The 24,828-nt window shown below is 45.6% G+C and overlaps 1 protein-coding gene across 3 annotated transcripts in view; it reads right to left on the bottom strand.

The window, feature by feature from the left end:
* The window catches only part of LOC123994384 (apoptotic protease-activating factor 1-like), a 60,053-nt gene extending 35,555 nt beyond the window's left edge, over positions 1-24,498 (bottom strand). The window contains exons 1-22 of one of the 3 annotated variants that reach the window (XM_046296903.1): positions 23,703-24,475; positions 22,527-22,752; positions 21,970-22,159; positions 19,835-20,032; positions 19,141-19,342; positions 18,837-18,949; positions 18,437-18,568; positions 15,705-15,943; positions 15,149-15,316; positions 14,322-14,453; positions 12,686-12,799; positions 12,057-12,241; positions 11,562-11,688; positions 11,329-11,454; positions 11,001-11,141; positions 10,659-10,784; positions 10,383-10,535; positions 8,599-8,727; positions 8,341-8,466; positions 7,992-8,111; positions 7,776-7,901; positions 1,160-1,285 (exon numbers count right to left, since the gene is read on the bottom strand). In XM_046296903.1, the coding sequence (XP_046152859.1) occupies positions 1,160-1,285; positions 7,776-7,901; positions 7,992-8,111; positions 8,341-8,466; positions 8,599-8,727; positions 10,383-10,535; positions 10,659-10,784; positions 11,001-11,141; positions 11,329-11,454; positions 11,562-11,688; positions 12,057-12,241; positions 12,686-12,799; positions 14,322-14,453; positions 15,149-15,316; positions 15,705-15,943; positions 18,437-18,568; positions 18,837-18,949; positions 19,141-19,342; positions 19,835-20,032; positions 21,970-22,159; positions 22,527-22,673 (3,120 nt within the window). In that variant the 5' untranslated portion in view covers positions 22,674-22,752; positions 23,703-24,475. Of the gene's footprint in view, positions 1-1,159; positions 1,286-7,775; positions 7,902-7,991; positions 8,112-8,340; positions 8,467-8,598; positions 8,728-10,382; positions 10,536-10,658; positions 10,785-11,000; positions 11,142-11,328; positions 11,455-11,561; positions 11,689-12,055; positions 12,242-12,685; positions 12,800-14,321; positions 14,454-15,148; positions 15,317-15,704; positions 15,944-18,436; positions 18,569-18,836; positions 18,950-19,140; positions 19,343-19,834; positions 20,033-21,969; positions 22,160-22,526; positions 22,753-23,702 lie in introns of those variants that run through there. The other 2 variants (XR_006831648.1, XM_046296904.1) reach the window with 2 other exon arrangements.
* Positions 24,499-24,828: the final 330 nt, after the last annotated feature.

The following is a 24,828-nucleotide window of genomic DNA, read 5'->3' as shown; positions in this document are numbered from 1 at the left end:
CACCACTCCAGAAGTCAGTGGTCAGAGTAACAGCTATGTTTACTGTATAGAGCTCGTCACATTTCCTCAAAGTGAATCTATCCACCAAATACTCCCTTTTCAGCGAAGCTACTCAAACATTCATATAAACAGGAGATGGTCCATGGACAGTAAGGGACTAAACAGGAGATGGTCCATGGACAGTAAGGGACTAAACAGGAGATGGTCCATGGACAGTAAGGGACTAAACAGGAGATGGTCCATGGACAGTAAGGGACTACACAGGAGATGGTCCATGGACAGTAAGGGACTAAACAGGAGATGGTCCATGGACAGTAAGGGACTAAACAGGAGATGGTCCATGGACAGTAAGGGACTAAACAGGAGATGGTCCATGGACAGTAAGGGACAAAACAGGAGATGGTCCATGGACAGTAAGGGACTAAACAGGAGATGGTCCATAGACAGTAAGGGACTAAACAGGAGATGGTCCATAGACAGTAAGGGACTAAACAGGAGATGGTCCATGGACAGTAAGGGACTAAACAGGAGATGGTCCATGGACAGTAAGGGACTAAACAGGAGATGATCCATGGACAGTAAGGGACTAAACAGGAGATGGTCCATGGACAGTAAGGGACTAAACAGGAGATGGTCCATGGACAGTAAGGGACTAAACAGGAGATGGTCCATGGACAGTAAGGGACTAAACAGGAGATGGTCCATGGACAGTAAGGGACTAAACAGGAGATGGTCCATGGACAGTAAGGGACTAAACAGGAGATGGTCCATGGACAGTAAGGGACTAAACAGGAGATGGTCCATGGACAGTAAGGGACTACACAGGAGATGGTCCATGGACAGTAATGGAATATAGAGTAAGATGAATACAAAGTGAGGCTGTGCTGTTCTGATTTGCAGCAAGGTGGTGCTCTGGATAGTGTGTGTACTTCTGATAGGCAGATAGGTCTAGCAGTGGACAGGCAGTCCTAAAAACAGAGGAGAGGAGATGAGAGGATATGTTCAGTGAGCTGGAACTGTAGAGGAGAGCTGTTAGGGGTGACAGAGCGGAACAGTCCAAAAACATCAGACACACACACATACGCAAACACACAGGGAGGGAAATAACAAACCACAGAAGAGAAGAAAGAAGGATGAGGAAGAAAGAGAAGGGCCCCACCCGTATGGTGGTGTCCTCAGAGGAGGTGATGAGTGTGTGTCCCTCCGGGGTGAACTGGCAGTGGAGAACTGCCCTGGTGTGACCCTGAAGAGTGGCTAGAGAGGTCCCCGACGGCACCTCCAACACCTGGGCAGAGAGAGGGAGGGAGGAGAAGGGAGAGACAGATGATTCCAATTAAATCCTTTATTACTGTGTCAATAGAGCATGAGTTGACACACATCCCAAGAAGTTGGAGGGGTTGACTAACAGAATAGTAAACTTAGAAAAAAATCAAATAAGAGAGTCCCACACTATATTTTGCTCCCAAAAGTGTAAAAACAAGCAACCGCTCAAATGAGATAGAAAACGGGAGACAGAAAGAGGAGACAGACAGAGATATTTAGAGGGGAAAGCTGGGAGGATAAAGAAATAACCTAACTGTCTATGGGTAAGCCTAGACCAAAACTAGTAAAAGAGCAAAATAAAAATATATAGAATAAAAAGGGAGACCAAAGTAATGCGTTTGGTTTGACAGTGATAAGCTCATCAAAAATGACATGTTTTAAATATTACCGGGCTCTGCGTGCGATTGATCAGCCCATTAGCAGAGTGGATCTGCCCTGACTGCTTTGTGTGAAGGTCTGACAGACAACACTGCCACAGCAGGACAAAAAACTGCTCTGATGCCCAAAGAACTGGCTTCAAGTTACAAAACCACTAATCTTATAAAGGGAGACAACGGAAACTCGGACAACCTAGAGTACATTATTATTGAGGTCCTAGAAGTCCTAACTGTCTTATAAACGTCCTGCGCCATCTTTGATAACTTGACTGAGTAGTTGGACTAGAATTTTAAGGCTGAGTTCTGTTGACATTGAACTATTGGAAATGATTGCACACTTAAGTTATTAAACATACTTGAAGTCTATTAATATTATCGCAAAATAATAAATTAACCCTCCTAGTATGATATCTGTAGTGTAAACCAAAAGGCAAAGAAACACAAGCTCATAACTTTAGACGAAAAATGACTACACACACACACACACACACACACACACACACACACACACACACACACACACACACACACACACACACGCACACACACGAGAGAGAGAGAGAGAGAGACACTCCACACTGAGCACAAGGTGAATCGTAGATTTTGATTGTGCTAAAATATTTAAACCTCTCAAATAAAACCCTACTTCAAACAAACGCGTGAGAAGGCTAGCCGCAGGGCATAGCCAACCAGAAGACGCTCTGCGATGCTACTGGGAAACAAGTTTCAAAAGGTTGCCAGCTCATCTCAAGGTTTGGGAAAGAGGCAGCAGGGAGGGTCCTCAGGGCGATATGGGGGAAAGGTTGAGTAAAACATGTTAGCTTTAGGAATACTAGTTTGGCTTATGACGCTTTGGAATAAGCAGATCAACGAAAGCAGCACAGATCTGAGAGCAGTGGTTATCGAAGCTTACGAACTTACGATGAGCAGGTTAACATGTACTGATCTCTGATCTGTTTTCATCCACATGTGCAGCCTCCCTTGTGTAATACTGCATACAGAAAGATATGCACCTTAAACTCCATTTGAACACTAGATCACTCCACAGAACTGGAGCCATCCCTCGCCCTAATACTGATCACCATCCCTTTGAGAAGGTCAAGGAACACACACACACACACACACACCTTAAAAAGATCAGGACTTGATTGAGCCTGGTGCAAATGGACAAATGGAATTGTCCCAACAGTGCACACCCTGACCATCTAGGCAGACTAAAGCAAAGTATTTATGATATTATTTGAATCCAGGTCGAATGGCTGGACTGGTATAAATCACATAGAAACCACGTGTTCGATACAATTCCATTGACTCCATTCCAGCCATTATTATGATCCGTCCTCCCCTCAGCAGCCTCTACTGACGCGCACACATGCCATATCACACTACCATACCTGCACACTGCCTGTTTCTAGCCCTAGTGCCAGCAACAAGCCCCTGTGAGGGGTCAGCCGCTGTAGAGTCCTCCATCCAATGGTCCTCAGTACCTGCCTAACTGTCTTCCCTCCTGCCTGGGGTAGAACACACTCTCTTCAACACTCCTGTCCCTCTCTTCTTTTCCTTCTTAATAGAAAAACTGCATGTCATTTCAGAGGAGAGAACCGAGCCAATCAAAGTGGCAATTACGGCCCAGAAAGAAGACTAGAATGAGAGGCATTTGTCAAACTGAGTCAATGACAACGAGGGCATTGCTTTGTGAGTTCATTAGAATTCTGGTCAATTTGTACCTCTCTGCTCTAATAGCACAGTGGCTCTGATGTGGAGAGAAAGAGAGAGCAGGCAGAGAGACAGAGAGAGAGAGAGAGAGAGAGAGAGAGAGAGAGAGAGAGAGAGAGAGAGAGAGAGAGAGAGAGAGAGAGAGCACGAGAGTTAGAGGGAGAGAGCGAGAGAGCAAGAGAGAGCAAGAGAGAGCAAGAGAGAGCAAGAGAGAGCAAGAGAGAGCAAGAGAAAGCAAGAGAGAGCAAGAGAGAGCAAGAGAGCAAGAGAGAGCAAGAGAGAGCAAGAGAGCAAGAGAGAGCAAGAGAGAGCAAGAGAGAGCAAGAGAGAGCAAGAGAGAGCAAGAGAGAGCAAGAGAGAGCAAGAGAGAGCAAGAGAGAGCAAGAGAGAGCAAGAGAGAGCAAGAGAGAGCAAGAGAGAGCAAGAGAGAGCAAGAGAGCAAGAGAGAGCAAGAGAGCAAGAGAGAGCAAGAGAGAGCAAGAGAGAGCAAGAGAGAGCAAGAGAGCAAGAGAGAGCAAGAGAGAGCAAGAGAGAGCAAGAGAGCAAGAGAGAGCAAGAGAGAGCAAGAGAGAGCAAGAGAGCAAGAGAGCAAGAGAGAGCAAGAGAGCAAGAGAGAGCAAGAGAGCAAGAGAGAGCAAGAGAGAGCAAGAGAGCAAGAGAGAGCAAGAGAGAGCAAGAGAGAGCAAGAGAGAGCGAGAGAGAGCGAGAGAGAGCGAGAGAGAGCGAGAGAGTGCGAGCGAGAGCGAGAGCAAGAGTTAGAGTGCGAGCGAGAGCGAGAGCAAGAGTTAGAGTGCGAGCGAGAGCGAGAGCAAGAGTTAGAGTGCGAGCGAGAGCGAGAGCAAGAGTTAGAGTGCGAGCGAGAGCGAGAGCAAGAGTTAGAGTGCGAGCGAGAGCGAGAGCAAGAGTTAGAGTGCGAGCGAGAGCAAGAGTTAGAGTGCGAGCGAGAGCAAGAGTTAGAGTGCGAGCGAGAGCGAGAGCAAGAGTTAGAGTGCGAGCGAGAGCAAGAGTTAGAGGGAGAGTGCAAGCGAGAGCAAGAGTTAGAGGGAGAGTGCGAGCGAGAGCAAGAGTTAGAGGGAGAGTGCGAGCAAGAGCAAGAGTTAGAGGGAGAGTGCGAGCGAGAGCAAGAGTTAGAGGGAGAGTGCGAGCGAGAGCAAGAGTTAGAGGGAGAGTGCGAGCGAGAGCAAGAGTTAGAGTGCGAGCAAGAGCAAGAGTTAGAGGGAGAGTGCGAGCAAGAGCAAGAGTTAGAGGGAGAGTGCGAGCGAGAGAGAGAGAGAGGGAGAGTGCGAGCGAGAGAGAGAGAGAGCAAGAGTTAGGGGAGTGCGAGCGAGAGAGAGAGAGTAAGAGTTAGAGGGAGAGTGCGAGCGAGAGAGGGGGGCAGACTACTGCAGCAGCGGACCTGGAAGGACACAAAGCAGCAGCTCCCTCTGGTGGAAACGAGAGGAATTAGATGTAATGGAACAGGTGTAAAGACCAACACAAGTATCCTCACAGTGAAACCAACATTTCCATGGTATGCCCACTTTTCACATGTTAAGTAACTGATATTACACAGCCCTGCAGTCTTTCAGCTCCACTCATTTCAACCATTATCATCCCTCTGTCCTCTTCCTCATCTCCCCTCTTGACTGTCTTGACTCAGAAGAGTAGACAGACACCCAAGTGTGTGTGTGAGTGAGACAAGTGTGTGTGTGAGCCCGAGTTACTATAATCTATTAACCCCGTGTTGGTTAGAGCCCAGGCCACCTTCATTAATTAAAGAGGTTCCTGAGACGTGGCCCCAACTGGAGTAGAGTTCTACACACCTGCCTGTGTGACACTACTTACTACCACTTCCAGGGACATCCCCGAGTCTCCTGTGTGACACTACTTACTACCACTTCCGGGGACATCCCCGAGTCTCCTGTGTGACACTACTTACTACCACTTCAGGGGACATCCCCGAGTCTCCTGTGTGACACTACTTACTACCACTTCCGGGGGCATCCCTGAGTCTCCACACACACTTCCAAAAAGGGACCAGATTTTCCAGGACTCACAGTAAACAACCATTTATCATAGAGACAGGGAGTGATGGAGCAAGTAGAGCAGAGAGAGAGAGCAGAGAGAGCAGAGAGAGCAGAGAGAGACATTTGACACATTGGAAAGAATTAACAAAAAAACAGAGCAAACTAGAATGCTATTTGGCCCTAAACAGAGAGTACACAGTGTCAGAATATCTGACCACTGTGACAGACCCAAAGTTAAGGAAAGCTTTGACTATGTACAGACTCCGTGAGCATAGCCTTGCTATTGAGAACGGCCGCCGTAGGCAGACCTGGCTCTCAAGAGAAGACAGGCTATATGCTCACTGCCCACAAAATGAGGTGGAAACTGAGCTGCACTTCCCAACCTCCTGCCCAATGTATGACCATATTAGAGAGACATATTTCCCTCAGATTACACAGACCCACATAGAATTCGAAAACAAATCCAATTTTGATAAACTCCCATATCTACTGGGTGAAATACCACAGTGTGTCATCACAGCAGCAAGATTTGTGACCTGTTGCCACGAGAAAAGGGCAACCAGTGAAGAACAAACACCATTGTAAATACAGCCCATATTTATGCTTATTTATTTTATCTTGTGTACTTCAACCATTTGTACATTGTTAAAACACACACACACATATACATATATATACACACACACACACTGCTCAAAAAAGAAAGGGAACACTTAAACACAATGTAACTCCAAGTCAATCACACTTCTGTGAAATCAAACTGTCCACTTAGGAAGCAACACTGATTGACAATAAATGTCACATGCTGTTGTGCAAATGGAATAGACAACAGGTGGAAATTATAGGCAATTAGCAAGACACCCCCAATAAAGGAGTGGTTCTACAGGTGGTGACCACAGACCACTTCTCAGTTCCTATGCTTCCTGGCTGATGTTTTGGTCACTTTTGAATGCTGGCGGTGCTTTCACTCTAGTGGTAGCATGACACGGAGTCTACAACCCACACACGTGGCTCAGGTAGTGCAGCTCATCTAGGATGGCACATCAATGCGAGCTGTGGCAAGAAGGTTTGCTGTGTCTGTCAGCATAGTGTCCAGAGCATGGAGGCGCTACCAGGAGACAGGCCAGTACATCAGGAAACGTGGAGGAGGCCGTATGAGGGCAACAACCCAGCAGCAGGACCGCTACCTCCGCCTTTGTGCAAGGAGGAGCAGGAGGAGCACTGCCAGAGCCCTGCAAAATGACCTCCAGCAGGCCACAAATGTGCATGTGTCTGCTCAAACGGTCAGAAACAGACTCCATGAGGTTGGTATGAGGGCCCGACGTCCACAGGTGGGGGTTGTGCATACAGCCCAACACCGTGCAGGATGTTTGGCATTTGCCAGAGAACACCAAGATTGACAAATTCGCCACTGGCGCCCTGTGCTCTTCACAGATGAAAGCAGGTTCACACTGAGCACATGTGACAGACGTGACAGAGTCTGGAGACGCCGTGGAGAACGTTCTGCTGCCTGCAACATCCTCCAGCATGACTGGTTTGGTGGTGGGTCAGTCATGGTGTGGGGTGGCATTTCTTTGAGGGGCCGCACAGCCTTCCATGTGCTCGCCAGAGGTAGCCTGACTGCCATTAGGTACCGAGATGAGATCCTCAGACCCCTTGTGAGACCATATGCTGGTGCGGTTGGCCCTGGGTTCCTTCTAATGCAAGACAATGCTCGACCTCATGAGGCTGGAGTGTGTCAGCAGTTCCTGCAAGAGGAAGGCATTGATGGCCCGCCCGTTCCCCAGACCTGAATCCAATTGAGCACATCATGTCTCGTTCCATCCACCAACGCCACGTTGCACCACAGACTGTCCAGGAGTTGGCGGATGCTTTAGTCCAGGTCTGGGATGAGATCCCTCAGGAGACGGGGCGGCAGGGTAGCCTAGTGGTTAGAGTGTGGGACTAATAACCGGAAGGTTGCAAGTTCAAAACCCGAGCTGACAAGGTACAAATCTGTCGTTCTGCACCTGAACAGGCAGTTAACCCACTGTTCCTAGGCCGTCATTGAAAATAAGAATTTGTTCTTAACTGACTTGCCTAGTTAAATAAAAGGTCAAAGTTAAAAAAGCCCATCCGCCACCTCATCAGGAGCATCAGGAGCATCTTTATCAAGTTTGGCAGTGACACCATCTTCTCCAGCCAAAAAGCCTTTTACATTTCTGGCACTTTTCCCTCATAGCCCCTGCACTTTTGTCAAGTTAAGCATAAATTATACGTAAGCATTTTCCTACTTTTGTGTCCTTGAAGATTTTTGCTTTCTGGTATGTGTGTGAGGGTAAAAGTGTGTACCTATGTGTGTGTGTGTGTTTACCTGTATCGTCCCATCCTCTCGTCCCAGCCCCACGGCTGAGGTCTGTGAGCAGATCGCAGTGCAGCGGATACGAGACTCCTGGTTCTCTGACTGGAACATCACCGCTCCGGTCCTCCCATTCCTCACCTGACACACGCACACACAGGTTTAACACCTGTCACATCTGTAAAACGTCATTGTGTGTGTGTGTGTGTGTGTCCAGCCCAGCCCTCTCACCTGCAGTCTGTTGCGGTTGTCGGCGGCGACCACAGTAATGTCACCGTTGTTAAAGAGCACGTCAGAATCCCTCTTCAAACAGACAGCTGATGAGGTGTGGACTTTTTTAGTCTCCCACACCTGACACACACACATCACGGCATTACATTTTTTATGCCATTAAAAATGTTAAATGGTTATGTACAATATGTCACGAGAAGGGTTAACTGATGAAGACAGATTGGACAAATTATTGACAGGCAGACGCACGCACGCACGCACGCACGCACGCACGCACGCACGCACGCACACACACACACACACACACACACACACACACACACACACACACACACACACACACACTTACCCTGACGGTCTGGTCGTCAGAACAGGAGAGCAGTAGAGATCCGTCAGGGGAGAACTGGACTCCATGGACCCAGCTCAGATGACCACTACAGTCAGCCATCTTCTTACTGGTCTCTATGTCCCACAGCTGGAGGGAAGAGACCTATGATGTCATATCCTGCCGTATGATGGTGTAGTAGTTTGATAGGGCTATAGCCACCATGTGTGTACCTACATGGCACAGTGTAATAGTCAACAGGCTGTGTGTGTGTGTGTGTACCTCCACAGCATAGTGTGACAGTGCGATGGCCACCAGGTTGCTGCTGGGACAAGCGTGACAGTACTGCACCGTGCTCAGACGACTGGTCCGGATCTCCAACAACATGGCCGCCGTCTCTACATCAAACACCTGGGAACAGCAGGAGGGATCTGTCACTACACCATTGTTAAAGCTGGTGATCGCTCTCTAGTGCAACTGCCAATATGTGGGGCACAAAATGGCTTCCATGCATAAACTAGTGATAACTTTCTAGACACTTCTTGATGGCCCCTTGGAGGGCTCATGGGTTGTTAGGTCAGACCATGTAGAGATCTAATTGTAAATTGATCTGGAGTCTTTGTTACATGACTCAAATGTATTGTGAACTGTAAAGGACATGACAGGATGGGATTAGATGGAAGCAACATGGTAATAGCCTGATAAACTGCTAAGTGAAGTCTCAACTGCAGGTTTTGTTTTCATTCATTTTTATGACATTGCAGCTGTCCCATCTAGCGGAATCGGCTCAGTTCTGCCTCCAGGGCAAGACTCATGACAATAATTGTCAACCTGCATCTCAACCATCGATGACGATTTCCATATCTTCCAACTTGGCAAAGTGTGGGATTGTGAAGGGAAAAGCAGACCGAAGAAAAGAACGGGAAAGAAACGGAGAGAAAACAGAGATTCAAGTGGAAAACAAAAGGAGTTCCAACTGCTGTTTCTACGTACCATAATTGTTTAAGTCCATCAAGCTCTCTCTTCTTCTATCAATACTAGCCTACAGACTGACAACTCTGACATTCAACGCCATTCAAGGCCACTCTGACATTCAAGGCCACTCTGACATTCAAGGCCACTCTGACATTCAAGGCCACTCTGACATTCAAGGCCACTCTGACATTCAAGGCCACTCTGACATTCAAGGCCACTCTGACATTCAAGGCCACTCTGATTCCTGGAGTGGAGAGAACAGACACGGACACAGAGACCTTTCCATTTCCCAGGAGTGGGACGGCTTCATTCTCAGTCAGAACACACGCTTCTACCCTCTGATGGACAGACAGGCCCAAATACCAAAACATGAAAGACAAGTTGTCCAGGGCATTCTCATTGTTTCACAGACAGATTGCTCTAGGAGCAGTTTACTAGACAAGAACATACCGCTAAACACAAATACAGACAGAAATTGACAGATTGTCAATGCACTGCGTCAACACAGCATATAAAACATTATGCTCTTTCCATGACAGACCGACCAGGTGAATCCTGGTAAAAAAAAAACGTATTGATGTCACTTGTTAAATCCACTTCAATCAGTGTAAATGAAGGGGAGGAGACAAGTTCAAGTAAACATTTTAAGCCTTAAGACAATGGAGACATATATTGTGTGCCATTCAGAGGGTGAATGGGCAAGACAAAAGATTTAAGTGCCTTTGATCGGGGTATGGTAGTAGGTGCCAGACACACTGGTTTGTGTCAAAAACTACAACACTGCTGGGTTTATCACAGTTTTATCAAGAATGGTCCACCACCCAAAGGACATCCAGCCAACTTGATACAACTGTGGGAAGCATTAGAGTCAGCATGGCCCGCATCCCTGTGGAACGCTTTGTAGAGTTGATGCCCTGACGAAATGAGGCTGTTCTGAGGGCAAGGGGGGTGAAATCAGGTCCGAGTCATGGAGCTCCGCCAGGGGACCACCCCTCAGTCCCTGTGCCCACGCCACGGCCCCATGCCAGCCTGACGGAGCAGAGCAGAGGCTTACTCACTCAGCAGGGGAGGGCTGGCTCTTCAACACTCACAAAGACTGCGTTCCTGGCAGCACAGATGATGGTCCTGCCGTCTGCTGACCAGGTGCTGCACTTCACCATGACCTCCGTCTGCTCCCTCTGCTCCGGGAACATGTCCGCTACGTCTATGGACTTCCACTCATTAGCCGAGGACACCTCCCACAGCTGAAACACAAAACACACACAATTAATGTTGTTAAATACATAATAGTAGTCTACACCTAAATGAAAAACCTTTATCTATATTTGCTTATATAAACACATAGGTGGTGACTATGCCCCGCCCACCTTCAGGGTTCCGTCGCTGGAAGAGGTGGAGAGGTAGGCATCATCAGGGGAGAAACAGCAGTGATTGACAGGCTCCAAATGACCAAACATGGTGTTCTGGGAGGAGGGTTTATTGATGTTCCACAGCTAGAGAGAGAGAGTAGGATATATATATATACATACATACACACACATACATATATAGTGTGGGGGATATATATCTATCTTATAGAGCCAGAGTGCAAAAAATATGGCCTACTTCATGGTTAAAAATAAAATAAACACACACACACACACACACACACACACACACACACACACACACACACACACACACACACACACACACACACACACACACACCTTAGTGTTCATGAACTTGTCGTTGGAACAGGTGGCCAGTAGGAGGCGTCGGCGTGTGTTGGTGAACTGACAGTGGTTGACGTGCTCCTCGTGTTCGTCCTCAAACATCCTCATCAGAGTCCCACGCTCCACATTCCAAACCTGGCACACAACACAGATACTGTAGTTACATAGATATACAACTCCTTTATTTGCTTTCCAAACCTGGCACACAACACAGATTAGAGACAGACAAACCACTTCTGTATGTCGAAGTCGGGTTGTCAGGCAAGTCTGTCTGAAGTCTGTCCAAAGTTTGAATGGCAGAGGGGAGGCTTCCACACCATACCTTGACCTTCCTATCACTGGAGCAGGTTGCTAGGAGACGGTCATCCGGGGAGAAGGCGCAGCAGAGCACCTCATCGTCGTGGGCCTGGATCTCCAGCAGCTTCTCCCCAGACGTGCTCTTAAACACCTGGAGACGCACACGGGGCAGAGTTTATAGAGGACACCCACTCAAACAGAGATGTGTGGGAGATACAGTGGGTGAAGATTTATTTCAAAAGAATGTGTGCGTCTTACTCGCAGTGTCTTGCTGGAGCCACAGGAGGCGATCTTGGTGCCGTCGTGGGAGAAGCAGGCAGAGTAGATGGATCCCTGGTGGGGCTGGACCACCAGACGAGACAGGCTCTTCAGACTACTTTTGTTCCTGGAACAAACCACAAACAAAAATGACTTTGAGAATGTGAGCATGAGGGGATGTTAGAAGAAGTTGAACATCAGGCAATGAGACTAAAACGTAGATATGGTCATAGAGTTGGATAGAGGGTACGTCTGTGCATTTACGATGACTTCTGTTTTAGCATGGGCAGTGCCACTGACACTACGCTAAAACAGGCTTTGTGGTAATTGCGACACAAAACCAACTCTATGGTTAGGGTATGGTTGACTGGGGAATGGAATGCATAAGGGCTAGGGAGTAAGAGGTGGGGGCTAGGGGTCAACACTGTACACCCCGATTAAGTAGTGAGTACGCTTATAAAGCACGTGAGTAGTGTGTATGGGCCTACTACTGACACCCAGTCAAGGTAGAGTCCCCCTCTGGTGGCCCTCTCCTGCGCCTGCAGCAGGGCCTGGCGGTACACCTCAGAGGAGTCTGGCTGGGACAGGGCCAGCTGCACTACGTCAGGGAACGGACGCTGCTCCAACTGGTGGCCGTTCAGAGACAGGAACTCCTGGAAGTGGCCCCGCAACTCGCTGTTCTGGGGGGGACCATAAAGAGAGACTCATAGCGAGGATGTGACAAACTGGGTGTTTCAAAACCATGAGGGGAATTGAACAGGTACACACAGTGAGAGAAAGGAGAGATCGGAACTCAACAATTGTATTCACAGGCATGAAACGAGTAACTGTTTCTTGCATTGACATTTCTACATTGTAGTCATTTAGCAGACGCTCTTATGCAGAAAGACTTACAGGAGCAATTAGGGTTGAGTGCCTTGCTCAAGGGCACAATAACACATTTTTCACCTAGTCGGCCCAGGAATTCAAACCAGCGACGTTTTGGTTACTGGCCCTATGCTCTTAACCACTAGGCCACCATTGAGGAATTGATACCAAACACAAGATCTGAAAACCATATCAAATGAGGATAAAACAGGGTACACTAAGTTCCTCAGTGAACTTGGTGTTGATCAAATCCTGACCTCTTTGTCCAGTATGGCGCCGTACTCCACATAGTCATTGATGAGATGAGCCGGTCCCATAATCTGAGCTTTAGTTCTGACCCAGTCCAGAGAGAACATCAGAGAGCACAACTCCTAAAGAGAGAGAAATATACAGGGAGAAAGAGATGGAGATAGATAGATAGAAATAGAGAGAGAAAGAGATGGAGATAGAAATAGAGAGAGAAAGAGATGGAGATAGATAGAAATAGAGAGAGAAAGAGATGGAGATAGATAGAAATAGAGAGAGAAAGAGATGGAGATAGATAGAAATAGAGAGAGAAAGAGATGGAGATAGATAGAAATAGAGAGAGAAAGAGATGGAGATAGATAGAAATAGAGAGAGAAAGAGATGGAGATAGATAGAAATAGAGATAGAAAGAGATGGAGATAGATAGGAGATAGAAAGAGATGGAGATAGATAGAAATAGAAAGAGATGGAGATAGATAGAAATAGAGATAGAAAGAGATGGAGATAGATAGAAATAGAGATAGAAAGAGATGGAGATAGATAGAAATAGAGATAGAGAGATGGAGATAGATAGAAATAGAGATAGAAAGAGATGGAGATAGATAGAAATAGAGATAGAAAGAGATGGAGATAGATAGAAATAGAGATAGAAAGAGATGGAGATAGATAGAAATAGAGATAGAAAGAGATGGAGATAGATAGAAATAGAGATAGAAAGAGATGGAGATAGATAGAAATAGAGATAGAAAGAGATGGAGATAGATAGAAATAGAGATAGAAAGAGATGGAGATAGATAGAAATAGAGATAGAAAGAGATGGAGATAGATAGAAATAGAGATAGAAAGAGATGGAGATAGATAGAAATAGAGATAGAAAGAGATGGAGATAGATAGAAATAGAGATAGAAAGAGATGGAGATAGATAGAAATAGAGATAGAAAGAGATGGAGATAGATAGAAATAGAGATAGAAAGAGATGGAGATAGATAGAAATAGAGATAGAAAGAGATGGAGATAGATAGAAATAGAGATAGAAAGAGATGGAGATAGATAGAAATAGAGATAGAAAGAGATGGAGATAGATAGAAATAGAGATAGAAAGAGATGGAGATAGATAGAAATAGAGATAGAAAGAGATGGAGATAGATAGAAATAGAGATAGAAAGAGATGGAGATAGATAGAAATAGAGATAGAAAGAGATGGAGATAGATAGATAGAAATAGAGATAGAAAAAGACGTTAGTGACTTGTGCTTGTCTGGCGAAGGCCTCCATCATACGGAGTGGTGCTTTTATCTCCATCAGACTGTTGAACAGCCATCACACCATCTCCTGTAGCAAGACGCTAAGAGACTCGCTCACAAAACACACACACACACCAGCTCACACAAAACACACACTCACACCAGCTCTCTCTCACACACCAGCTCTCTCTCACACATCCTCAAACAAGAGCAAACAAGCTTAAACACAAGCTCTGAAAGTGTTATTTGGGTTGTTAATTGGATTTAGTTTTTGATTACTTGTGTACCTGTTAGGAGCTAGTAACACAAGCATTTCCCTGCACCCGCTATAACATCTGCTAAACTGTGTACACGACCCAAAAATGTTGATTTAGATGTGTGTGTGTGTGCGCGTGCGTGCGTACCTGTGTGAGGTTGGCCTTGGCCATGTGGTAGGTGAGGAATCTGAACCAGTAGAGGCACTCTTCATCTCCTGAGGTGGGGGGACCCTGGCTGTAGCGCTGCTGGTACTGACGCACCACCTTGGTGTGGAGGCTCTGGAACACACACACACCATATTATAAACTGGGTAGTTTTAACGCCCTGAATGCTGATTGGCTGACAGCCGTGGTATAACAGACCATATAGCACAGATATGACAAAACATTTATTTTAACTGCTTTAATTACATTGGTAACCAGTTTATAATCACAATAAGGGGTTTGTGATATATGGCCAATATACCACGGAGAAGGGTGGTTCTTAAGCACGACGCAACACGGAGTGCCTGGACACAGCCTTTAGCCGTGGTATATTGGCCATATATCACAAACCCCTCGGACCTTATTGCTTAATTATAGTAGATTGATGTCCCAATAATGCAGGGCATAGAAGACATGAGTCTAACTGATTCATTCTGTAAGCGATGGTCTAGTTTTCCAAGTTCTATGTACATTGATTCTCTATCATTTTTTCCTTATATTGGATTTCAGAAAATATGAATTAATTTCAACAGTTATCAAACATCAAACTTTAGATACATTTCAAAATGGCCACCAGCATACATAACAACCCTATGTAAATTAAGATAGAGGTGTGTATGTTGGAGTCAGTGGAGGCTGCTGAGGGGAGGACGGCTAATAATATGCCTGGAATGGAGTGTTTGATACCATTCCATTCACTCTATACTGGACATTATTATGAGTTGTCCTCCTCTTAGCAGCCTCCACTGGTTGGAGTGTATGAGACCCACTTCTAGACCAGAGCGGTTCATCTCAGCCAGGAAGTCCAGCTGGAGGTCATGGAGGTAGTAGAGGTAGGGCCGGTGGTGACAGTCACGGAACAGTAGGGACTTGTTCACAAAGTCCTGGAGAACGTCCTCCACCTCCTCCGGTTCTAGATCCCACAGAACCGACAGAACCTGCAGGCAGAAGAACATGGAGGACACAGGAGGTTGGTGGCACCTTAATTGGGGAGGACTGGCTCATAGTAATGGCTGGAATGCTATTCAAGACATTATTATGAGCCGTCCTCCCCTCCGCAGCCTCCTTTGATGGAAGAACAGGCTTCGATTAAGAGACAATAACCTGCTTCCTTGTCTTTTATTATCTTATTCCCTCCTTCTTTCCACAAGGACAGCTCACAATGTCTCCATGGGTTGTGAATACTTTCTGGCTGAAGGTGCGGGATATCCTTACCCTAACCTACTGTAGACTAGCTTAGTTTAGCCTAACCTGACCTAACCAAGCCTAGCCGAATCTAGCCTTACCTACCCAAGCCTAACCATAATCCCCCCCGGCCAGTCTGACCTTGGCAGGTACTTTGACATCCTTCTCCAGCACGGTGAGGTCAATGTACAGCTCCCTGTGTTCCTCAGACAGGACCTGGATGCTGGCAGCCATGGCCTGGTCAAGGGCATCGTAGTCATACGAAGACGACTTACGGATACGCTTGAACTTCTTCTGCTGGAGCGTGTGCAGGTAGTAGGCCCAGCGGTCCGGGAACTCCCGCAGCAGGGCCCCGATTAGGGACACCACCAAGGGAGAGCCTGGGGAACAGAGGAGGGGTTTAAGTAGGCTGGTTGATTGTGCCAAGAGTTTTATAGTTTTTTAAATTTATTTTTTAAGAGTTGAGATGTAACAGAAATGGAATTTGTATTTATTTCATGATTTAGTATGGAATTCTACAAGTCGTTGAAGGTTAACAGAATTTTCAGTGGGCATTAAGGGCTTTTGACAGAAAAACAAAAACAGGCTGACAGACTCATACCAGCAGGACATCAGTCAAATGAGTAAGAGAGAACTGAACATAACCACTATACAAATAAAGCTATAAAAAGACATGAATAAGTGTTTTGTGAAACCCATTGTTCTGACAGAGAAATAGCACCTGCCCAACAAAGAAAGGTGCAGCTGAATGCAGAGGATCCACAGTACACCAGGTCAAGACAGCTAGCTCAAAATATTGGTTTATTTTTTTATGAATCTTTTGTCATGGAGAAGAAAGTGCAGCCAGCACATTTGTGTTCCAACCCAACACCATCACAAAAAAATCAATGAACCATCAAGCTCTTGAGAAGTTGAATCTGCTAAAGTGCAATACTTTTAGATATTGAGTTAAAATGTTAACATTAGTAGTTTAAGAAATCTCAATACAATTTTTTTCTTCTCTGAACTTTTAGATGATCAAATTGACTATTGATATTGAAGCATCTGGGTAGAAGGGTCTATATTAATGATGTTGCAGCCTCTGGGTAGAAGGGTCTATATTACTGATGTTGCAGCCTCTGGGTAGAAGGGTCTATATTACTGATGTTGCAGCCTCTGGGTAGAAGGGTCTATATTACTGATGTTGCAGCCTCTGGGTAGAAGGGTCTATATTAATGATGTTGCAGCCTCTGGGTAGAAGGGTCTATATTAATGATGTTGCAGCCTCTGGGTAGAAGGGTCTATATTGATGATGTTGCAGCCTCTGGGTAGAAGGGTCTATATTGATGATGTTGCAGCCTCTAGGTAGAAGGGTAGATATTACTGATGTTGCAGCCTCTGGGTAGAAGGGTCTATATTAATGATGTTGCAGCCTCTGGGTAGAAGGGTCTATATTAATGATGTTGCAGCCTCTGGGTAGAAGGGTCTATATTAATGATGTTGCAGCCTCTGGGTAGAAGGGTAGATATTACTGATGTTGCAGCCTCTGGGTAGAAGGGTCTATATTAATGATGTTGCAGCCTCTGGGTAGAAGGGTCTATATTAATGATGTTGCAGCCTCTGGGTAGAAGGGTATATATTAATGATGTTGCAGCCTCTGGGTAGAAGGGTATATATTAATGATGTTGCAGCCTCTGGGTAGAAGGGTAGATATTACTGATGTTGCAGCCTCTGGGTAGAAGGGTATATATTAATGATGTTGCAGCCTCTGGGTAGAAGGGTAGATATTACTGATGTTGCAGCCTCTGGGTAGAAGGGTAGATATTACTGATGTTGCAGCCTCTGGGTAGAAGGGTAGATATTACAAACACGACTCCAACACCATCATTAAGTTTGCTGACGACAACAGTGGTAGGCCTGATCACCAACAACAGTGAGACAGCCTATAAGGAGGTCAGAGACCTGGCAGTGTGGTGCCAGGACAACAACCTCTCCCTCAATGTGGGCAAGACAAAGAAGCTGATCGTGGACTACAGGAAAAGGCAGGCCGAACAGGCCCCCATTAACATCAACGGGCTGAAATGGAGCGACGAGCTATCAAGGTCCAAACACACCAAAACAGTTGTGAAGAGGGCATGACAACACCTTTTCCCCCTCAGGAGACTGAAAAGATTTGGCATGGGTCCCCAGATACTCAAAAAGTTCTACAGCTGCACCATCGAGAGCATCCTGACCGGTTGCGTCACCGCCTGGTATGGTAACTGCTCGACATCTGATCGTAAGGCGCTACAGAGGGTAGTGCATACGGCCCAGTCCATCACTGGGGCCAAGCTTCCTGCCATCCTGGGCCTATATACTAGGCAGTGTCAGAGGAAAGCCCAAAAATGCACAGCAAGCAGTACCGGAGCACCAAGTCTAACACCAAAAGCCTCCTTAACAGCTTCTACCCCCAAACTGTAAGACTGCTGAACAATTAATCAAATGGCCCAGACTATTTATACTGTCACAACCCCCCCGGTGTTTATTATCTATGCATAGTCACTTTAAACGGTGGCAACTTGTGGAATAAACACCGGCTGGAATGTGGTTTTAACCAATCAGCATTCAGGATTAGACCCACCCATTGTATAATGTACTATATTCTATCCATAATATTACAGTATGCCATGTTGCTGTTTTATTTGATGTTTAATTAGCTTGTTCTCTATTTATGATCTGTTCATTATTTCTATCAATGTTTTGGGCACTACATAATGCTGCCCAAATCCTGCATATGAAAATGTAATACTGTATTTCTCTTGAATATGTGAAATAAATTGACATTTTATTGTAAACCTGAAAGGAATTTTCATTTCATTCAATACTATAGTTCCATATGGTGTGTGTATGTGTACCTTTGCACTCTCTGACAATGCTGCGGGCTTGTTCTGGGAGTCTCTGGGGTTTCCTGTTGACATACAGGGCGAGGATCTCCAAGGCCTGATCCTCCTCCAGTCCACTCTCCACTGCCACCTCAGACTTAGAACCTGGACACACACACGCATGAGTGCGCACACACACACACACACACACACACACACACACACACACACACACACACACACACACACACACACACACACACACACACACACACACACACACACACACACACACACACACACACACACACACACACACACACACACACACATTAAGTGTAATGTTTGAGAAGTGTTCTATAAATTAAGTTATCCTTTTCAGTAGTACTGTAGTAATGTTAGTATTAATATCAGTGCTATTACTCATACACACCGCTGACACAGTCGGCTAGGCTTCTGTCTCGGGTGGTGAGCAGTACTCGACACTGGATGTCAAAGGCCTTGAGCACCGAGCTGTCCCAGATGTCATCCAGTATCAGCAACGACCTGCACACACACACATCTAATTCAATTAACAGGAATTGGAATGGAATTAATAGCATACAATAATTCACTCCAGAGCTGAAACTTCTGAGGTCCAACTGAACGTTCTACTAATCATTAACAGCCACCATTTAGAAGAAATGGACCAACTTGAAAAGTTGGCTACCAGTCCACATCAACCCTGGGGGACTGACCTGGGGTAACGACGGAGCATGAGGAAGCGTAGTCGCTCCTTGGCCTCTTCCAGAGAGCCAGGAGGCCGGTGGAGGGAGGACGAGGGGTCTTTCTCCTGGCTCTGCTGCTCCAGACGGAAACACAGTGACTGGATCCTAACCAGCAGATCAGACCGGTCCAGCTGGCCTATGGACAGCCAGTGGACTCCTCCCGGAAAACACTCTGGGGTCAGGAGGACCAGTGTGTGTGTGTGTGTGTGTGTGTGTGTGTGTGTGTGTGTGTGTGTGTGTGTGTGTGTGTGTGTGTGTGTGTGTGTGTGTGTGTGTGTGTGTGTGTGTGTGTGTCAGGTCAGAGAGAGAGAGAGAAAGACAGGGAGAGAGACACAGATGGAGAGAGAGTACAGTCAGGAGACCAATGTGATAAACAGAGAAAAATATGGTCAGAGAGAGAGAAAGATGATGAGACAGAGACACAGACAGACAGACAATGTGATAAAGAGAGAAAACAGAAAGTGAATGCAGACAAAGAGAAAACAGAGAGAAAGTGAATGCAGACAGAGAGAAAAAGAAACTCTTCTACATGTGTTAACCCCTCTCCTGAAATGCATCTTGGGTCAGTTTGATATTTTACCCATTATTGGGCTTGGTTAAGATTGGGGGAGGAAGCTGATCCTAGATCTGTACCTAGGGAAAACTTCACTCCGGAGCCACCTACCTGTGATGAGTGCGTGGTCTCGGACTGCCTCCGCAGCCAAGACAGACTTGCCGGAGCCGGCCATGCCGAACACAGTGACCCAGCCGGGCTCCTTCTGCAAGCGGTGGAGCTTCTCCCTGACCCGGTTCATCAGGGCTGGCCGGCTCACAAACACCACGGGTCTCTGGGGCACGCCGCCCTCACTCAGCACCGCCTGGACTGGAACAAGGTAATACAGCAAAGACGGCATTATATATAAATGCAGTATGTTGCCAATGGAATAAACAGAGGGGTCAAACAAGGCTTAGAGACAGAGGTGAGCCAACAGAAGCACACATACAGTTGAAGACAGAAGTTTATATACACTCAGGTTGTAGTCATTAAAACTTGTTTTTCAACCACCACAAATGTCTTGTTAACAAACTATAGTTTTGGCAAGTCAGTTAGGACATCTACTTTGTGCATGACACAAGTAATTGTTCCAACAATTGTTTACACTTATAATTCACTGTATCACAATTCCAGTGGGTCAGAAGTTTACATACAGTAAGTTGACTGTGCCTTTAAACAGCTTGGACAATTCCAGAAAATGATGTCATGGCTTTAGAAGCTTCTGATAGGCTAATTGACATACTTTGAGTCAATTGGAGGTGTACCTGTGGATGTATTTCAAGGCCTACCTTCAAACTCAGTGCCTCTTTGCTTGACATCATGGGAAAATCAAAAGAAATCAGCCAAGACCTCAGAATTATTTTTTTGTAGACCTCCACAAGTCTGGTTCATCCTTGGGAGCAATTTCCAAACACCTGAAGGTAACACGTTCATCTGTACAAACAATAGGACGCAAGTATAAACACCATGGGACCATGCAGCCATCATACCGCTCAGGAAGGAGACACGTTCTGTCTCGTAGAGATGAACGTACTTTGGTGCGAAAAGTGCAAATCAATCCCAGAACAACAGCAAAGGACCTTGTAAAGATGCTCGAGGAAACAGGTACAAAAGTATCTATACCCACAGTAAAACGAGTGCTATATCGACATAACCTGAAACCTGGTCACTCAGCAAGGAAGAAGCCACTGCTCCAAAACAGCCAGACTACGGTTTGCAACTGCACATGGGGACAAAGATCGTACTTTTTGGAGAAATGTCCTCTGGTCTGATGAAACAAAAATCTAACGTTTTGGCCATAATGACCATTGTTATGTTTGGAGGAAAAATGGGAGGCTTGCAAGCCGAAGAACACCTTCCCAACAAGCACGTGGGTGGCAGCATCATGTTGTGGGGTTGCTTTGCTGCAGGAGGGACTGGTGCACTTCACAAAATAGATGGCATCATAAGGCAGGAAACTAATGGGGATATATTGAAGCAACATCTCAAGACATCAGTCAGGAAGTTGGAGCTTGGTCACAAATGGGTCTTCCAAATGGACAATGCATAAGCAAGCATACTTTCAAAGTTATGAAAATGGCTTAAGGACAACAAAGTCAAGGTATTGGAGTGGCCATCGCAAAGCACTGACCTCAATCGTATAGAAAATTTGTGGGCAGAACTGAAAAAGCATGTGCGAGCAAGGAGGCCTATACAAACCTGACTCAGTTACACCAGCTCTGTCAGGAGGAATGGGCCAAAATTCACCCAACTTATTGTGGGAAGCTTGTGGAAGGCTACCCAAAATGTTTGACCAAAGTTCATCAATTTAAAGGCAATGCTACCAAATACTAATTTAGTGTATGTAAACTTTTGACCCACTGGGAATGTGATGAAAGAAATAAAAGCTGAAATAAAATAATTCTCTGTACTCTTATTCTGACATTTCACATTCTTAAAATAAAGTGGTGATCCTAACTGACCTATGATTAAATGTCAGGAGTTGTGAAAAGCTGAGTTTAAATGCATTTGGCTAAAGTGTATGTAAACCTCCGACTTCAACTGTACATATACATAGAGCTCCCCTGTAAAGTGGGGAGAACAAGTATTTGATACATGTAGACCTCTACATGCTTTGTAAGTAGGAAAACCTGCAAAATCATCAGTGTATCAAATACTTTTTCTCCCCACTGTATATTATTTCCCTGTATCAGAAAAGGAGGGAACATCTCAGACTGCCCTAGTCTCCTGGTATTCTCCATTCTCCACCCTTTGGGGCAGCTCACCATAGTGGGTGCCACCATCTGAGAAGCTCTTCTCAGCCTCAGGGGAGACCAGGGGCAGGCTGTTGTGGAGCAGGCTGGCCAGGTCTCCGTAGCTCTCACGGACCAGGGCGTTGTAGAAGGAGATGTAGGCCTGGTTATCCTTCCTCAGGAGCAGCTCCAGCAGGGCCGCCGCCTGCTCTTTCCTGGTGGGCTGATCAATGGAGAGAGACCATGTGCATTTTGAATCCACTTTATTGCATTTCTTACACCGATGCAGTTCTTTCAGATGTCCGTAGTGTTAAGTGTTTAAAAGGCCCTGCAATCTCTCTGACTTGACCTCTTTCTCCCCCCTTCCTCTCTTTCTTCCTCCCTCTCTCTTATGAGGGTGTTTGTTTGGAATCAGGCACCCAACCACTTATAAGTTTTCCCAGCACAATGCCCTCGGTTGGCTCAGTAGTGTGAAAGTTTGTTTGGAATCTGGCCTACAACAAACACTTTTATACACTTAATCATCACTACACACTTACCAGTATGGACATAGGAAAGTGTATGAAAAGGGTGCTACTGTACTTCCCCACCTTGCTCCTGATCCTGTCCTCCTCGTCCCCAGTCAGCACACCGTCACTGATCATGTGATCCATCAGGTAGGAAGCCCTGATGTCCTGCTCCAGGCTGGAGCGTGACTGAAGCAGGCAGCTCCGTGCCCCTTCCTCCATCATCGCCATGCCAACGGGCCAGACCTTGTCCGACCACACAGGTGGGGTGGCTGGGCTGGAATGGTGATTGATTGGCAGGTGATGGGAACTGCGGGGAAAGGAAGTTGCATTAATAGGTGTAGTATGGGCAGCACAAGCTCTGGTCCAGTGTGCTGTGTGGCTTGAGCCTTCTTGAACAATAATACTTTGAAGGAGGCTTAAGCTATACGTAACACCCTGGACCAGAGCTAGGACAGTACTACTACTAGCACTGCTGCCTCTTCGTGTGACTTCTGTGCCCCACCTAAAATAAAACTGGACACTGATAAGAGCTCTGATAGGTAGATATACAGTATGATGAAGATCCTTGTAATACTACAGTGCCATGAAATACTTAAAAATGCTGCCCGTACTTTTTTTTAAATGCAGTTTTGAAATTGCAGTAAAAGTGCAGTAACTTCAGTCGACTGTGGTATTTGAGGCAGTATTTGCAGCATACTGCAGTTATACAGCACTTTGACCGCAATATATTTCGTAAGGACAGGTGACTTTCTTCTCCATGAATGTGGTTGAGAATGGAATAAAAGTCTGACTGACTTGACCAACTTATTTGTAGCAGAAAAACAACAATTGAGACTACTTCCGTTATCCATCTATCCATTCAGTCTGCGTGCACTGACTTGCCAGATATGGCGAAGATTCAACTTCGGGAAGTTACCAAATGTCCAAAGTTAGCAAATTTCCTCTTTAGAGTGAACATTGATTGTAGGCTTTTGTCAGTCAGTATATGTAGCTGACTGGCTTATAGCTAGCTAACTGTACACTTGTTAACTTTTCGACACAGCAGTGTAGCTAGCCGACATTCCCAAAAACTACACAGCAGCTGTCTGTAGTAGGCTATATAGTATGCATAACAAACGCTATTTATACGTTTATTATTTCCACAAGCAGACAAACATTTTATAATGTTTATAAAAACAACAGATAGGAACAAGACTTTTTAACTGAAGGTGGCATATACTTCACTCGTAATAAGAATTAAACCCAAGAACTACTCACGTGTTCTATTTGCTCGACACAGGAGCTCACTATCCACACTCGATAGTGCTCAGGATTATAATAATTTCATTTGAAAATAATGTAATTCTGACAAAACTATTTTTGAAAGGAGTAGGGTTCTTCCTGAATTATAACAAAAACACTCCCCCGGTCTGAAATGACCAATGCGGTGGCGTTTCGCGCACACGTGAGAGGGTGAGATAATGCATGGTTGACTGTAACTAGGCAGATGGGAGCAGGCTATCTGGTGATACGTGACAGCTTGTTGTTCATTGTAAACTTGTAGGCCTGCAGTGCTAGCTCAGTATATTTGGTATTGCACTTGGTACAACTGATCACACACTTACCAGTGGCTCTAAATAGGCTCATAGTGCAAACAGCGTTCCTTTTGCCATGGCACTTAGAGTTGCATGTTTCTGCCACACTCAGAACAAAATAATGTAAATGATTAATGACAAAATATTCACCATATCAAATGTTGTCGATGTCAGATGAACCTACTAGTAGTGCAAATATACTATCCAATCACGTTCATACATTTACTTGACAAGTGATAATGATAATGGATTATACATAATATGAATACATACAAATGATCAAATATATATTTCCTTCCTAGCAGTGTATACAAACAATTATCCAAGCATTTTATTCATTTGCTTACAAAGTTCAAACTTATACCGGATACACTGAGCTCGGCTGGGTTGGGTTGGAGCGGCTGTGTGTGTGAGGGTGGGGTCTCTGGCTGAGGGTCGGGGTGTGACCTTGGGGGGTGGGGTGGGTGCCCGGGTACAGCTGAAGGTTTTTTTTTTAAATTGTATTTATTTATGTCACCTTTATTTAACCAGGTAGGTACGTTGAGAACAAGTTCTCATTTACAATTGCGACCTGGCCAAGATAAAGCAAAGCAGTTTGACACATACAACGACACAGAGTTACACATGGAGTAAAACAAACATACAGTCAATAATACAGTAGAAACAAGTATATATACGATGTGAGCAAATGAGGTGAGATAAGGGAGGTAAAGGCAAAAAAGGGCCATGGTGGCAAAGTAAATACAATATAGCAATTAAAACACTGGAATGGTAGATTTGCAGTGGAAGAAATGTGCAAAGTAGAAATA

This window comes from Oncorhynchus gorbuscha, linkage group LG14 (assembly GCF_021184085.1).
Source record: "Oncorhynchus gorbuscha isolate QuinsamMale2020 ecotype Even-year linkage group LG14, OgorEven_v1.0, whole genome shotgun sequence".
NCBI lineage: Eukaryota > Metazoa > Chordata > Actinopteri > Salmoniformes > Salmonidae > Oncorhynchus > Oncorhynchus gorbuscha.
This window is presented reverse-complemented; position numbering and strand designations above follow the sequence as displayed.